General features: G+C 39.7%; 1 protein-coding gene across 1 annotated transcript; it reads left to right on the top strand.

The window, feature by feature from the left end:
- Window positions 1–570: 570 nt before the first annotated feature.
- On the top strand, window positions 571–11,142 carry snupn (snurportin 1). Its single transcript, XM_080861889.1, has 9 exons — window positions 571–677; window positions 2,176–2,340; window positions 3,093–3,276; window positions 3,665–3,769; window positions 7,802–7,898; window positions 9,262–9,359; window positions 9,540–9,617; window positions 10,103–10,183; window positions 10,276–11,142. The coding sequence occupies exons 2-9, from the start codon at window positions 2,183–2,185 to the stop codon at window positions 10,594–10,596; spliced, it is 1,122 nt and encodes a 373-aa protein (XP_080718015.1). The 5' UTR covers window positions 571–677; window positions 2,176–2,182; the 3' UTR covers window positions 10,597–11,142.
- Window positions 11,143–18,021: the final 6,879 nt, after the last annotated feature.

Raw genomic sequence — 18,021 nt, 5'->3', positions numbered from 1 at the left:
TCTTGTATATTTTGTCTTGAATAATGAAAATAAATACCAGGTTTCTGAAAATAATGAAAGAAAAACTATTAACTCAGAAAGTCAACTTAAATTTTAAAAAGTATAAAAAAGAATAATAAATTATACTTTACACTATAGTTAAGCTTAATGATAATTACGATTTAGTGTATTATTGTTATTGCAGTGATGCTTACTACTATTAAATATAGTCTTTATAATTTAGGAAACCTACTTCCTATTGGCTACCACAATAACGTTGATATGATATATATTTCAAAGCTTCAATAAATTCTTAGACATAAGGTGTTAGACTATCCAACCGAGCAACAATGTAGCCGTAATAGTCTCATTTAAGTGCTGCGTTTAAACTGAATTTATATACAGTACATGTTTATGTGGCCTCCTTTATACTTTTTAACTCCTCTACATTTAAACGTTGTTGTTTTTACCCTACTTTATTTATTTAACACGTTTAGCACCGTCAAATTTGCTAGGATAACTTTGAGAGTGTTTTGTTTTTTGTAATAGTTCCACATAAGTGACCGATATCATTTCTATCGTGTGAAAAAACAAACTCCGGGTTAGGTTGAGCTTTTTTGTCGGCCAACTGAAAAACGCCACCCGGCAAAAATGATGACAGCGTGACGTTTCGGCAGCACCCTCCCTGAATGTCCAAGGTATCTGTTTACGCTAGCTTTGTGAAAACTAACATCTCATAAAGTTTACTGCATTGCGTTTGAGTCCAGTATTTGTGTATAGTTTGTACGAAAGCACGTTTTTGTTGCAAAACGCGCTAGGGTCAAAGTTCCTAACTGGTTGCATAGTTAGCAACCAGAGCGTGCTAGCAGGTTTAGCGCGATGCAATGCTAGCAGCTAAGCTATGTGACTGGCCAGTTGTAGTAGTCCGTAATAGGAGGCTTTTCTGGCCTTTTTCCGCGAAGTACAATCTAGACAGATGCCCCACTAGACCAGGGCGTTTGGTGCTTGATTATATTGGTATTACCTGTGCAATATTAAGCTTAAATTAAAAAAACATCCCGTCAATCAGCACATGTTTGTCCTAGTTAAGTGTGTAAATGTTGTACAAGCAAAGTCACTTGTACCCGCACTTTCTATAGACTATATTTGATTTAGAGTACATACAGGATGATCCTAAGCTCTCGGTGATCGTGGGGGGCAAATTGGACTAGATGTTAACATTGCTACTAACGCTGGTTTATGAAGGTCAAATAATCGGCCATGACATACTTAATTTGTAGAAATTAGCTGATGAATTATTAAGGATGTACAGATTATGAAGAAGTATTCATAAGTAGTCACGTCATTATTAAGATCATGAATATGTAAAACGATTACCCATGGGCTTTGGAAAAATAAGAGTTTAATTTAGAAACGAAATCCTCAAACTTTAATTATAAATACGTTAAAAATATAGTGTTATGTGTGAAGTCAACTAAATCTGCCACTGTGTGGTGGGGAGTTGGACTGAGATCTGTGGTCTGGTGATATTTTTAAAAAGCAGCTACAAATTCGTCTTTACAAACTTGCTTATGGGTAACTTTATGTTGTTATATTTTTGGCATTTTGTTATGAAGCACTTTTTGATATTTGCCTTGAAAGGTGCTGTAGAAAAATGTTTTAATTTACTTTAACTTTACTTTTATGTTGAGGCCAAATAATGTGCCAAATGCAAAACAACCATGACCATAAATCGAAAGTGGGACACTAGTCGTATTATTTCATATAGTTTTAATAAGTTGCTACAATCCAACATTGTAATTTAAATGAACATTCAGAGATAGGTAGATGTGTCCCTATTTCAAGGGAAATCGAGACATCGAAACTCTTTCCGCTCTTTATCACACTATCTTTGAACACATGCTGATAGGCCTGAATCATTCAATATGGCTTAAATTTAAATGCGCAACCAAACTGTCAGAAGATATCTGCAGTAAATTAAAAGCACATAAACACTGGTGCATCTCAACAAACACTGAGCATTAGAATATAATGACTACGTTGAAGTACATATTGTTAATCTTTCAAGCTAACCTGTACAAGAGCTCTAGCACACAAAAACAGATAAGCCACTGGGTTGCCTGTAGTCTTACTTCTCAGACCTATTAACCACTCTTCCTTGTAATATAAAATAAGTACTGGGGTGTTGATTTTCAGTGCCCTCATGGATGACCTGACCCAAGCCCTCTCGGCCAGCTTTGCTGTGTCCAAGGAGCCCAACAGTACAGCCTGCCCCCACCCTCGGCTGGCCCAGTACAAAAGCAAGTACAGTGTGCTGGAGCAGAGTGAGCGACGGCAGCGTTTTCTTGATTGGCAAAAAAGGTAATCATCCAGCTCATTATTTAACATCTACATAGTCTTACCTGACAGTTTATTAGGTACATATTTCCTGGACCCTCTTTGATATTCCGAACTGCTTTAATTCCTCATGGCACAGATTCAACACGGTACTGCAAACAGTCCTCGGAGATTTTGCTCTACACTAACATGATTTTGTCCCACAGTCGCTCCAGATGTGTCGGCTTTGTCCAGGAGACAAATCCTCTTCACCACTGTGAAGGTCATTTGAGTACAGTGAACTCGTCATGCTCAAGAAACCAGTTTGAGATGATTCTTTATGACATGATGTGTTACCTTGCACTGTGTCATCAGAAAATGAGTAAACTGTGGCCATAAAGGGATGAACATATTCATCAAGAACACTCAGACAAGCTGTGGCATTTTACATGCATCAGTTGGCACTAAGGGGGAAGGAGCGTGTCAACAAATATCCCCCATACCATCACAGCCCCAACTCAACTCAGATTTATTTATAAAGCTTGTTTTGGTAAATGTGAAGCGTGGGACACTTCGAAGCATCTGATCAGCTCACCAGAGGGACCTGGAAGCTGAATAGGGTTGTAAGAGGTCAGAGATGTAGGAAAGAGCCAAACCATGAACGGCTTTTCTTGAACTCCATTCAAATCCTCACTGGCAACCAGTGGAGATAAGCTTAAACAGGTGTAAAACACTATATGTTTACACTGCGCCATGCAAAAGCATCTCAGTGACTCTTTTTCCATTTCTTATTTTAGTAAAAGGTTAAACTATGTCAACCATGCACGGCGTCTGGCTGATGGGGATTGGACGGGGGCAGACAGTGATGGGGAGGAAGAAATGGAGAAACAGGAGGAGGGAGAACGAGCACAAGATGGCAACACAGAAGAGGAGGAGATGGAGATCGAGAGGAGGAAGCTGCCAAAACATTATGCAAACCAGGTCAGTGTTTGATGCATGGACATTGCTGTGTGAAGTTTTGTTGAATTCCTGTCTTTTCCAACAGAGGGCGCTTGAGTCCTAAAGTTACAACTCCGGTCTGGAGAATAGAGCAGGCAGATCCCAACAAACAAAGCATGGAACAAAGAGTTTGTTTGTGTGGGAAAGTTTTTGTTTCTGAGTCTGAAAGAAAAGTGTCTTTTTTGGTGTACTAACTTCTGAATACTAAAGCTAGCTAAAATGTGGCATGACAGTCTGTTATAAAGTGGGGCTCCTGGTCACCAAACATGAAACTCTGTAATAACTCACACTGTTGTGTTCATTGTCATTGTCATTCTTGTAGGCTTAAATAAAGTTTTGATGAAGGTGACATGTCCCTTTTCCTCCTCAGCTCATGCTATCAGAGTGGCTAGTGGATATACCATCAGAGCTGGACACTGATTGGCTGATGGTGGTCTCTCCTGTGGGCAAAAGATCTCTGATTGTTGCCTCTAAGGTAGGAGCCGTTCCTCTTTTCTTTGCCTCCACGTTGATGCCTGTTTCTGAATTTCAGAATCTAGCGAGTAACTTTAAAGTCATCTCTTTAAACATTCCTTTTTTGTAGTCACTATTCACAGCGATGACTGAAACAGAAGGCTTACTGATTTCTGAATTTTTGAATCATCAGATTGTCATCTTGCAGTCCTGGTCAAAAGTCGTATCAGTCTTTGAAAAACAGCAGTCAGTATTTCCTGCAGTTTGAGTGCAGTGCTAAAGTGAGTGTGTTTGGAGAGGATTGTTGTACTTTGCATCTGTTGCTTTTTATTTCAACGCTGCCTTCGTGGTATTGCAGAGGACGATGTGGATTGTGTCTGTGTTTGAAATGAGCCACCTTGTCAGAGGTACGCTGCCCAATATCTTAATAATGTGGCAAACAGTTTGAGAGAATTTTCCTCGAGCTGCGATAAAGAGTCACAGTCAATAGATTAGAATCAGTAGATTAAATTAGAAAGATGACTGTGTGCTCCAGAAATGATTAAAAAAAGCAACACGGAGGTTTTTAATATGTGTCATGCTTATACCACTTTTCTCCATTTAGAAAGTGAAAAAATAAAGCGAAGAATTTGGTTTAAAAGCTAAAAAAAAAATACCTACAAAATAATCAGATGGGATCTTCTTGAGCGTTTTTTGGTGGTTTTCCTCTTTAAACTTGTGGCAGCGTGCTGATTTTGAGCTCAAGTAGGTCATCGGCACAGGTCATCCATCCATCATCACCAAATTTCCAAGTTGAGCTGACTGTGTTGTGTTTGCATTGCCATTCATTTAACTTGCCAACTAGGGATGGGAATCGAGAACCAATTCTTGTAGAACCCTTTCCCAGTAGTCCAATTCCTTGGAATTGTTTGTCTGCATATCGATCCTGCTTATCAGTTCTTGCACTCACAGCTGATTTCAGTTCATGTGTCAGAGGGAAATAGCAACGCAGTCCATGGCATGGATATAGACATATTATTTTTATTGCACAAAAGGACAAGATAAAGGTGCACACTGCACCAAGGATAGAAACAGCTGCATTATGCTGCTTACACAACTTCGGTTCTTTGCAAGCATCTGCACAGACAGCATGCTAACGCTAAGCTAGCCAAGAACCCAGAGTGAAAGCTGAGCAAATGCCGACCCCAGCAGCCAGACCCTGAACTTCAACAGGTAACGAGCAGATGAGCAGTCAGGCTGCAGCCTCTCTTGCTACCTGTTCCCATTTCTAAAGCAAAGTCACTGTAGCGATGTCTTTTTTCTTCATCTTCACTCTGTGTGGTCAGCTTTGTATTGTGCTAAGAGAAAGATCTTAGAGATGTGTCCTCATTAGGGATTTGTGTTGGTGTGTGTGGTTGTAGCCTCAGGTTTATATTGTTAAATAATGATCATGAAACGGTGTTTCAGCTATTTTACAGAGTAGCATGAAAGTAATGCAACCTGCAGTATAATAAATTAGTTTTTCCTGGGAGTAGTTAAATGATGTACTGGACTACTTTTAAGAAAGGCGTTCTGTGTTATATGTTTAATGATGACTTTTTTGAGCAATGACTCCAACACTGATCACACCAAAGAGGGGAAATATCTTTAACAAACATGCACAAACATTTGACCCACAGTATGCAATTAATTTGCATGAATGTAATTTTTTTATGCTGCTTACCGATGGTGGGGACTGCCAGAACCGAGCCAATGAGAAGCGATAAGAGAATTGGAATCACTGAGTTGTTATCAAGTCCAATCCTTATTGCCAATAACAAAAAAGCAGGGCGAGTTTGAAAGCGGGAGCTTCAGAGGTGCAGAGGAGATAAAATACCTGATATTCATTATTAATATCCAAAGTTTTTCTTTCTGTCCCTTCTTTCTTCCCTTGTGTTCTTTTGCTGCTGTGCATATAATCCTGGCTGTACCAAGGCTGTAAAAAATTGGAGAAGGAGAGCAGAAGTCATAAACAATATTAGTGTGGTATATATTGGCATCACCAATATACATTAAAACTATTGCTCAATAAGTTTAGAAAACTTGGTAACTGAACTTTAAAATGTGCCTTTTTAACCCTAAAAAGGAGCAGTGAGAAGAGCAGGTTGCAGGTTCACCTGTGGATGCCTTTTTACACCTCCTTTCTTCCTTTAGATAAGTCTTGTTGACGACCAGCATGATTTAGTCAGAGCTCAAATAAATAGTGAGTTTGAGCTTTAAAGAGGGAGCAGGAGTGCACTGCTGTACCAACAAAGGATTTTAAAACAAAAGAAAAAAATCAGGAGTGTGATTACAGCACACTAAGTGTTTCATCTTTATTATTTTGTTTTGCAAAGATCATCTGAAATAAGATGCAGTTCATTAACCAGCAGTGAGGAAAAGTATGTCGAATAGAAGGTGTTCCGAGAATGAACCGTGCTGTGACAGAACTCCAAATTGACGAGTAAAATTGGAGTCGAGTTGCGTGGAGGCAGGGGGAGCGGTGATCCTCAGGACGACTTCTGTTGATTCATGAGAAACGAGAAAGTCAAAAACCCAACCGCAGACAAACCCTTTAAGATCTTATATCCTCTGTAGAAATTTCAATATCATCACCAAGACATCAATTTAGGGAAGTGAAAGCAGCTATCGTAGCCTCTTGTGAAAAAGTGCACTTGAGGGTTTTTTTTTTTTCCTCAGCTGTTTATGTGATTTAGCCTTAAATATGCAATTTACCTGATGATGTTGATGTTCATGAGTAATGGCAAGGCTGTCAAATGCTTGGATGAGATTCCTTGAAATTGTAGTCATGTCAAGGAAACTGAACTGCACCCATTTTCCCTCTTACTGCACCCAGAAGCTGGTGTTGTACTAGTGTTACTGAAACCACACACCCTCTGATGCAACCATGGAGGAAATCATAATGACTGTGCATCTACAGTCATCTGGTTCCTTGTTCATTATATCACGGCTCGAGCTCGCTGTCAATGAATTCCCTGAATCAGCACCAAAAACAAACAAAAAAAAAGGTTACGAGATTAAGATGAAGATGTTTTCCATGTCCTGAGGAAGAGTGAATGAGACTAAGTATTCACGCTTGATTAAGACTGTGGTCCTCATACTGTTGGTGAAACTGTGCTGTGAAAACTGAGCTCCTTCTCTATATGATTACCTCTCTGTAGGTTAAATGACTGATTACAACTACATTACAATTAAAAACTGACAACATGAGTCATAAAAGTTCTTGCTCCACTTATGTAAAGAGCTTTGCCTCATTTATTGCACAGAGGCAAGCAGTTAATTTGATCATAGGCATTTTGCAAGGAAATGCAATATTGTGACACATTTAGTGATGATACACTCGCTGCTTTTTTACGTCACCTTGCTACTTCCGCCAGACCTGCCTTTACGCTGTAGTTATAAAGAGTCAACTGTGGTGTCTCAAACAATGCTCAGATGCCACAAATATCCCCCACACTATTACACCACCATCAGCAGCCTGAGCCCTTGATACAAGGCAGGATGGATCTGTGCTTTCGTGCTTACACCATCGACTGAATGTGACAGCACAAATTGAGATTCATCACACTTCTTCTGCTGCTGTAGCCCTTCTGCTTCAAGGCTCAGCGTCATGCTGACCGGAAGAGATGCTCTTCTGCATATTTTGGTTGTAGCGAGTCATAATTTGAGCTATTGTTCCCTTCCAGTCAGATTGAAGCAGTGTAGCTGTGCTCAGTGTAAACCTAATAAAGTGGCCAGTGAATGTAAATTATCTCCTATGATTAGATTTCAATGAGCTGACCTTACATGCGGAGCTCTAAATGCACTGCACTTGTCTGATAGCTGCCTTTGATGTATGGAGAAAATAAGGACAACCATGAGGGGAAAATACATTCTAGTTATTTTTCTCCCTTTTAACAGTTGAACATAAACATTGTTAAAGCCGTTTCTAACTCCTGCTCTTTAATGCTCACATTGACAGAATTGTGGAGACATGTAAATGAAATGATAACACTGGTTTCTTCCCTCCTGTATTGTTTCTGGTTTTCTTCTAAAGGGTTCCACTGCAGCGTACACCAAAAGTGGCTATTGTGTGAACCGTTTCCCCTCCCTGCTGCCTGGTGGGAACAGACACAACTCTGCTATGGGAAAAGGTAGGTGGGCCCGACTGTGTATTTGGATCTCTATAATGGGCCACTTAGGCATTTTAACAACACGAGGAAGTGATCGGCAAACAGCAGGTTCTCCCATTCACCTGTGAGTTTATTTCATTTCAGCCACATCGAAACAGCTTCCAGGCGCTTTTTTTATGTGATAATCACAAAGCTTTTTCACATCCTTTTCAACTCCACCTATATTAGTGGGACAATCGGTACAGCTCACTACATGGGATTAGGCAAGTAGTTGACAGGCTGGAGTTTTGTGTATGAAGTACAAGTGCAGATGATTTCCATTTGATTAGACGATGTTATCATTTAAGAAAAGAAAACTATGGAATGTGAGTTTCAGATATTTCCGTTAGTTTAGGCAGCACTGCATTTCTTGTGAAGAGATTTTTACTCAGATTAAAACTACCAAAGCGGAAATTACTGAGAAAACCTGATTTCAAGTGGGCATTTACAGAAAAGAGACAAGTTTAAAAATCTGACAAAGCAGTAACAAAGAGCCAGAGCAAACAGTTCAAAGGAGAAAACCACTGCTGACCAAAACATCTTTGTGATTCCCCCAAGACCTTTGGGAAAACATTCAGTGGGCTGACAGAATGAAAGTTGAAGGTTTGAGTCCTGTTACATCTGGTGTAAAACTAACACTGGATTTCATAAAGAGAACATCAGACCAACACTCAAACATGGTGGTGGTAGTGTGATCTTCTGGGGCTGCTTTGCTGCTTCAGGACCTGAACAACTTGCTGTAGTTAGTGGAGTCTAAAAAATCGTTGGATTATGCAGCTGTACAATGATCCATACACCAGCAAGTCCACCTCTGACTGGCTGAATAACAAACTGAATGAAAGTTTTGGAGTGGCCTAGACAAAGTCTGGAATGGATTTGGCATGACTTTACAGACCATTCATGCTTATGAACCCCCAATGTGACTGAATGAAAACAATTTTGAAGAGTGAGACAAAATTATTATTATGAGTTATTGCAAACAGTTGGCTGCAGTTGTTGCACAAGCTGATAGGATTAGGAGGTAATTACTGGGTCACAGATGGTCAGGTAGGTTGGATAACTTAAATCCCTTAATAAATGAAATCATTATTTAAAAGCTGCATTTTGTATTTATTCAGGTTATCTTTATCTGATATTATATTTAGTTTGATGATCTGAAGCATTTAAGTCTGTCAAATATGCAAAATAATCAACAAGAAATCAAGAAAAGAGTAACTACTTTTTCACAGCAGTGAATATCTGATCCTTTGTAATATGAAGTTATACCTTCTTATTTGATTTTATTGATTGAGAATGAAGTTGTAATAAGAGTTTAAAGCTTCTTTTTGTAATGTGCTGCATGCAGACTACACAATCTTGGACTGCATTTACAGCGAGGTGGACAGAACTTACTACATTCTGGACGTCATGTGCTGGAGAGGCCACCCGGTCTACGACTGCCCAGTAAGATTGTCTTCTAATCTTCCAGCAATCCAGGAATGCTTGTCTAATTGCATAAGTAGCAGAGTCTGGGACACAGATGTGCCTTATGTTGGGGGGGTTGTGTTGCCATGTTGTCCAGTTCATTGGCTCAGAAGGTGAAAAGCAGTTTTTTGTTTTCACTGCTTGATTTCTCGTCAACAGACCGAGTTCCGTTTCTTTTGGCTCCAGTCCAAAGTCCAGGAGACCGACAGCCTATCAGAGATCACCAAACGCAACCCTGTGTGTACCAGCAACACAAATCAAAGCCTTTTTCCTTGTGCCTCCATTTTTTTAAAGTCCAAGTTTATTGTTTGTTAATTGGGACACTGCAACGTGTTTACACAGTCACACATTGTCTGCATTGTGTTTGTTGTGCCTTGCTCATTATTTCCACATATGGTTTTAATAAAATCCCAAACTTAAATGTGGAACTCCTCAGGCCAAGGAGAAAAAAGAAAATCAGTCCCCCAATTTTTTGTATTAAATGCGCCCTAAAGTGACACATCTTTAAGGTTATGGATGTTTGTGGAGGCCTGAGAGAGCTTGAGTTCAAGGTCCATCTATTCATTCTTAAGTGTTTGTGTGGAACTGCCAAATCTGCTAAATCAGGTTCAGTGCTTACTGAGTAGATTCGTCACTGGAAGGCAAATTCTCACATGTGACAAGAGGGCAAATTGTGTTTTGAGCTAGCAGTGTGGTTCTCTGATTTTTGTTTGGTCCCACAGTTCCGGTTTGTGGGGCTCCAGAGCACAGACTGCACAGCAGAATCAATAAAGGCAGCCCTGGCAGCAGAGTACAGCTTCAGTGTAAGAGCAGACTGTGAATTATTTATCTCCAGTTATTCTTTAAATGCAAACAGTGTTTCATGTTTGCCTTAATTCTGGTTTTCCGGTTGCAGGTGGATGGTCTCCTCTTCTACCATCGGCAGACCCACTACACCCCTGGCAGCACCCCTCTGGTCGGCTGGCTTCGCCCTTACATGGTCACTGACATCCTGGGTATAGAAGTTCCTGCAGGACCTCTCACCAAGAAGCCAGAATATGCCAGCCATCAGCTACAGCAGATCCTGGAACATAAGAAAACATCAAGTGAAGTCCGCCCGGTCAACAGAAGCGGAGGGTATGAGTTAGAGTACCTGTCCACTCCAAACCAGGGCAGTGAGGACACTCTGAACTCTTTGAAACAGACGCCAATACGAGAAGCATATATGGAGATCTGAGTGGGAGGCTTAACGAGATGCAAATTCTAAATGGTGGTGAAAGCCCATATATGGTTCTTTAGAATTTCTTCTGAATGGTTCTGCAGATCTGACCAATTGCAAAGCTTGAAAAGACTTTCCTCACACAGTATTTCACCACATGCATATTCCTAACATCATACGTCTGCAGCTGCAGTTAGAATAGAATGAGAAACGTGTTGGCATAAATGGCCAAAGTGCAGCACAGTGAAGGTTGTGATCTACCCTTTTTTTCACTTGAGCAGGGTCTTGCAAAAGAAGCATCTCATCATTACTGTTGTCAGTTTATGCAGGTTTATTGCAGAAATTTTTTGGAGCAGTTCGCTCATTAGCTGAGCAAACGCTACAGAGTCTGCAGAATGAACACTCAGCAATTTGGAAGGCGCGGTAATGCTGACTGGTCACATCCTGTTAGTTAGTGCTTATCAGCAACAGGGACATGGGTTTTTACGATGTAATGTTGAATTTGAAATTGCTTAGGAAATGTTTTAAACTGTGTGTATTCTAAATAAATGTTTTTTTATTGGCCTTTGCTTTGCTATTCACTTTGTTACCACAGACTGCTGGATTTTTGCAGTTTTGTTAAAAGACTAAATCAGTTTGATTTGAGACATTTTGTCAAAATATTAGTGCAAGTTAAACATGACATATTTCATTGTAATATAAGTCCTTCACTGAAAAGCTGGCAACATTGATAACCTTAAAAAATATACATACATGTTAATGTGGATACATAAAATGTGTTGTGTTTAAAAGCCCTAGGTAGACAGTTCAGACTTGATTGCTCTGTCAGTATAGGTGTTGAGTAGGTGATGTTTCAGTGTATGACTCGTAATAATGAGAGAGCACTCAATAGCAGCATTCATGAGCATCTCCTGTAAGCTGAGCCACATTTGGCTTACTGAGCCATTTGCATAACCGTGAAGAGGAGGGTGGAAACTGTCAACAGGAAAAGACGTGAAAGTGTCTGTTGGGGTTATGTTTCAGCAACCTGTGCCAGCACATCCTCTGAGCAGGCACGCCACAGACGATTGCCTGAGGTTACCACATCTAGGCTGTCTGATGTTGATAGTGTCTTTCTAAGAAAGAATACCTTTCACCCTTTGCTCCCATAGTATTTTTTTTAAGTACCTCGATTCTGTTTTCAATTATTCGTCTATAATTTCTCTATAAATTAAATTTAAGGTTGCTTAATTAGTAGTCATCCACAGTCATGATTCAGTGAGGGTGGGGCATGTATACTTTAGTAATGCCCTGACCTTTTCTCTGTTTCCACCAGCAAAAAAAAGACTTAGCCCATGAAATACTGCTACACTTCCTTGATGGGCAGATCATTTTTCATAGACTGTAACCATCTCCAAGTTGTGGTTTCTAAACACACAGCCGTTCTGCTGACTGTTACTATAGGTCTACATTAATGTTCATATTTTGGGTCAAATGTTTAAACAAAAATGTAAACTCTACTATTATCTAATCTTTTTTTTGGCTGCTTCTTTTAGAGGTTGCCACAGCAGATCTCTCCCTATCTCCAGCCTCCTCTTCTGACATACCAACCCTTCGCATGTCCTCCTTTACTACCTACATGAATCGTCTCTGTGGTCAACTCTTCAACTCAGCTCGGCCTTCTGTTTTTTCTTTTTTTTTGTCAGTTTGTGTCCAAACCACACATCATAACAAGTTTCGTTACCCCTTTGTAAACCTTTCCTTTCACTGTATCCTCCTGTCAAAAATCACCCCTGACACTCGTCTACACCCACCACATCCTGCCTGCACTCTCTCCCTCATGTCTTCACTTCACCACTTCATCCTCTTTGTAGCTGCCCTCACGTTTTCATTCACTAATCCTCTGCACTTCATGATCTACTAACTGTCCTCCATCCGTCTTTCTCAGACTCCCATTTTCTACACTTATCGGTTCCTCAAAGTACTCCATCTTCCCAACACAGTAACTTCACTTGTTAGTGAATTTCAGTTTCTGTCCTTAAACTACTCTAGCCTTCTTGCACGTCCTTTTCAACTCGATCTCTCGGCCCGGCCTTTTGTGTCCAGCCTCACGTTCAGTGCTGTGAAAAATCTATTTGCCTCACTTACCGCTTTCTTTTTTCCCATATTTGTCACACTTACATGCTTCGGATCAAAGAACATCAAGGAAATGTTAATATTAGACAAAGATAACCTGGCAAGCCATCCAGGTCCTGAAGCAGCAAAGCAGACCCAAATCATCACACTACCACTTGACCCTTGGTTTGATGTTCTTTTTATCAAATGCTATTAATTATATGTCAATTGTAAACAGGACTCAAGCCTCCAAAAATGTCTTCGTTTTTGATTTTGGCCAAGTTTTTTCATTGGATGCCCTTCCTGATGCAACACTGAGACATGAAAAATGGTCCTGTGCCATATGTTTCTACCCAGAGTTCTTTGCGCCCCAGCTCTTACTTTTCAAGGTCCTGTGTTACTATAGATGTTCTAAAAGTTCTACCATCCTGTGTTACCCAGCCTGAAAAACAACCTGAAAAAGATGTCCTGCAGCTCTGTATTGGCATAGTGATGTGGGTTGACCCAAATAATAGGAGAGATGATGCATGAGCGTTAAACTGGAGGGGGACAGGATACTGGGGCATAAAACTTTGGTAACAAAAATAGACTTTGAAACAGGGCATGCTAATCCTTTTTTTTTTAAACAGCATGTTATAGTTTTGTTTTTTTGAATTATCTTATAAAAATGGCACTTTTATATCCACCCTTTGATGCCTCCATAGACCAGCATAACTGTCATGTATTTGTATCAACACTCACATTTTCTATACCTGGAAAAAGAACATAATTTTCTCCTTGTCTTGCTCTTACAGCAGTATCACTATTGTTCTCGCCACCTACGTGGAACATTGACAGGTGAAAACAACACGTTTCAACACTTCTCTGGGGTAGACTGATTCTGGGAAACGTAGATCACTAAGTGTACAATGCAGCTGAAAGAAGTTCAGCATACCACATTTACACACGATAAGTCCTGGAAAGCATGATGTGGTTTGTGACGATGAATCAGTTAATTTTTTTTTTTCTTTAATGAACCATAATTTGGAAAAACTGCAAAAAAGCAACGTTTCTGCAAGTGTTTGCAGAGTTAATCCCCCAGTTTTCTTGCATCTGCGGTTAAAGGTTTCTGCAAAAATCTAAAGAATACGCCTTGTGTAATCCAGAGCAAATTGACAAATGCAGTTCATCGAGTACAGTCAGATACTTCCTCTTTCACCTCTGTACTGAGAGACATGTCAAACAGAGCAAAGCGAGATGTGTGGTTACTGCAAGAATTCCGATATGACTCAGCAGTACTTTCCAGGAACCGAGCACCTGCCAATTCACAGATACACTTTTCATCGTGCTGTCAGTCCCCCCCCCCCCCCCTCCACTCACACACACACTCACACACACACACAAATGCTCTGATCTTTACGAAAACCTTGTTACAAGACGTTTAAGGAGTGAAGCAGATTTGTGTTTCTTCTGTACATCTCTCTCTCTGTGCACGTCTGACAGTAATATCAGTGAGAGCAAACTTCATCTGTGTGCCACGTTAGTAAAAGAGTGTAAACTGCTCTTCAGGTCATTAAATCTCCTCAGTTAGCACGCATAGCACTAACATCATACAGCTTCATGCAGCACTGAGTTCACAGAGTTTGGCTAAGTGTGTTTGTGTGTTTGCGAAATCCATTTAGCACCCATTTTAGACTTGATGTATAAAGCCTGAAGTGTCATTAACCCGCATTATGTAAAACAACTTCCATCTTGTAGCGAACTGATTTTTTTTTTTCAACAACTGTAGAGAACCTCATCTTCCTCTCTAGCTTTTATTGATTTGAGTTGATTTTTATCAACTATAGAAATCTTAATTTGTCACAGGTTTACTGCGTCCTTTTTTTTTCTTCCTTTTAGTCAGATTGACACTATGAGGGGGAAAGGCTAAAGGTTTACCAATCACATTTTCCCAAAGGATGATGTCAGCTGGTTTCACAGGAAGTCTATTGTTGTCCACTCCCTTTTCCCTTTGGTTTTCAAGTCAGACTTTCTCACGCTTCAATATTTAAGGTTTGCTTATTGTGGGGGGGAATAATCGTGCATTTCAGTGTTCCTATATTTGATGGCCTACAGAAGCACGTTGACAAACACTGCCATCTTCCCTTCCTTCTCTATCTACCTATGTTGAGATAAGCCCGGCCTCTCACTTTGTTTTGCATCATTTTACCTTTGCGGTCTCGTTAAAACACCCAAAGGCGTGAAATGATTGCCTTCAATAGCTTTGTGGTATATGCAATCTCCTGGCTGCGCTCGAAATAACCTCCCTGCTGAACTATATGAGCAGCCCATAATATTCCAAGGGAGACCTGTATTGTGTCTGTGGCTCATGTTACAGTGACTTTATCGTGCTCTTGGGTATTTTCTAATTCTTATGATGTCATGCATTTCCTGTAAACTCTACTAGATTATAATGTAGCAAGGAGGAAGCAAGAGTTGAGAGTTTGACTAATTAAATTGCTATAAGTGCAACCAACTATTATGGATGGGCCAGCTCATATTATTATTTGTGTCTTCCCACTTTATGTAATGCATTAATAATGCGAACTGCTGGTTTGGGGAGTGCAGCTGTGATGTAGACTCATAGCTGATGAAAAATGTGCACAAAGCTGCACACTATGAATGCAGATTACAGTGGCTGAAAATTACAATAACATTATGCTTCAGATTGCATGTACCTTTAAGAAAGTTGCAATGCACAGCTTGACAACCTCAACAAACACCATGACATTGCTGTTAGTCCTACCTATGGCGCTTACTGGCTAATGGTGATTCTGGTGTTCATTGGATTAATTTTGTTTTTAACTGAGAAAAAGCTGTTTGAGGCCGCAGTGCCAGCTCAATGGCGGAAAGAATAAAAGGAATGTTAACCCTTCATTAATAGGATTTAAAGTTCTTGAATCAGGAATAAAGCTTGGAGTCCAACAAACAAATTAGCTGCAGCACTGTGCAAAAGTCTTGAGCCACCCCTTATTTCTTTATATTTTGCAAGAAAAATGGGGAATAGGTGGAGCAGTTTATTGAATTATGTGAGAACATCCATGGAATATGAGGAATTTATAAGGTATATAAAGTAAGTACAATTCTAACACGCTTGAGGGTCAATATTTGGTATGGCCACCTTTATCCTCAACACAGCTTAAACTCTCTGAGGCAGCTTTCTTGTCATTTCTTTAAGTATCTTCAGGAATAGTTCTCCAGGCTCCTTGACGGAAATTCAAAGCTCTTCTTTGGATATTGGCTGTCTGTTGTTCTGTTTTCTGTTAAGATGATCACACACTGCTTCAATAATGTTGTGGTCGAGGCTCTGGGGAGGCCAATCCATGACTGATGGCATTCCATTCTTTTGTGCATTTGTTTTTTAATATCCAGATATGTTTTTACAGTGTGTTTGGGATCGTTTTCATGTTGAAAAATGAAGCTGATGCCAATCATATGGTTTCCAGATGGTACTGCAATCTGACAGTACTGTTCTGAGTTTATAATTCTATCAGTTTTGACAAGATGTCCAACACCACTGGCTAAAATGCAGCATCAAACTAAGAGAGCGCCTCCACCGTGTTTCACAAATGTCTATAGAAAGTCACTGTTGTACCTCTACATGACCTCTTCTGTGCTTATTGATGACCATTTTTAATGTTCAAATCTGGAATCATCTCTTCATAAGACATGATGCCACTAATTTTCAGTATTTACCTCAGAGTTTTCTTCACATTTTCTCTCTTTAAGAATGGCTTCTTGGCAGCCACCGCTCCACTGAGACCATTTCTGACAAGGTTTCGATGAACAGTGGATGGATCAACTACAGAGCCAGATCCTGTCTCGGGTCTTTGCTGCTGTGGATAGGTTTTTTTGTTTATTTGTTTGTTTGGGGTTTTGTTTAGTTTTTTTTTTGGGGGGGGGGGGTGAACTATTTCTTTTTATGTCCTCTGGTACCACAACTGGTATGGTTTTGCAACAGGATGCTTGTAACTACGGAGCCCCGCAGGGGACATGGGAGAAAAAAAAATTAGGGAGAAGAAAAAATTAAGACGGACTTTTGCGATATCTCGCAAAAGTATTGCGAGATCCCGAGTTTGTTTTGCGAGATCCCGAGTTTGTTTTGCGAGATCTCGCAAAAGTCCGTCTTAATTTTTTTTTTCTCCCTAATTTTTTTTTTCTCCCATGTCCCCTGCGGGGCTCCGTAAAAAGAAAATGTGCACCCTTGGAAGCAAAATATAAAGAAATGAGCAGTGCCTCCAGACTTTCAAATTATTGTTTTTTCTTACCATAGGAGAGAAGGTGGGCTAACAAATCTCTACCTTGTACGCTAAAATATGCTAAGCTAACAATTTAATTGCACTAGCTCTTACATAAAATAGCCATCAGTTTTAGCTAACTCCTCACACTCAACAAGGTGTGTTACTAAGATTCTATTTTTTAGTTAACATGTTTAAAAATAGCCCTACATCCTCACCTGAAAATATAGCTAGCATGCAAAGATATATTTTCAGTCAGCTAGTGCCTTGCTGCTAGACGTTTACACCTGTGTACGTTTACAAAGTTACAAACGTTACAAAGTGTACGTTTACACCTTTTGCTTCTTTACCTACATTACCTTAGAAATATTAGAAAGTAAGTAAATACAGGGCCAGACTCGCTGATACCAAAACACATTTAACCTAAAAACGCAGCTTATTTACGGGTTGTGATTACTTTCCACGATATTTAGTTAATACAACAAAACACACATTCAACCTGTTCATGCATGTTCATAACTGTGACAGAGATAGGTCTCTCTCTTATGCACTTTGGGTAAACTTATGTGGTTTAAATGTACCATAGTGTATGTTTGAGGTTTATTTTTTTCCATTTCCAAAAGAATAATTTACCAGTGGGCTCCATACCCAACTTAGAGGATAGAAAAAGTAATGCCAGCATTGCTATTGATACTATAAATATTTGGATTGATCCGCCCAACTCTAGTAAACATTAAATGTTCATTCAAACTTGCTAGAATTAGTAGTAGTAATATAAAAATAAAACGTTCCAGGTGCTTTAGGATAAATGCTGAAAAACTATAAATTTCACTTGAAATATAGCCTCCCTAGTCAAAACTACTCACTTAATTAGCTAAATTGAGATTAACAGAGTTCAAATTTTGTACTTACAGGAAACATATTATAATAATGCATATCACTGAACGCACTTTTCACGTGTTCTTTTTCAAGCAAAGCATCCTTTTATGTTTAACCGATGCTAAGAGTGACGTTTTTTCCCCTGTTAGTTTTCTATTTTTATGAATGAAGGCGGAGGTCAGTGTGCTTTCGTCATGTTCTCGACTTATCCACT

This window comes from Rhamphochromis sp. 'chilingali' (assembly GCF_963969265.1).
Source record: "Rhamphochromis sp. 'chilingali' genome assembly, chromosome: 2".
Lineage (NCBI taxonomy): Eukaryota > Metazoa > Chordata > Actinopteri > Cichliformes > Cichlidae > Rhamphochromis > Rhamphochromis sp. 'chilingali'.
This window is presented reverse-complemented; position numbering and strand designations above follow the sequence as displayed.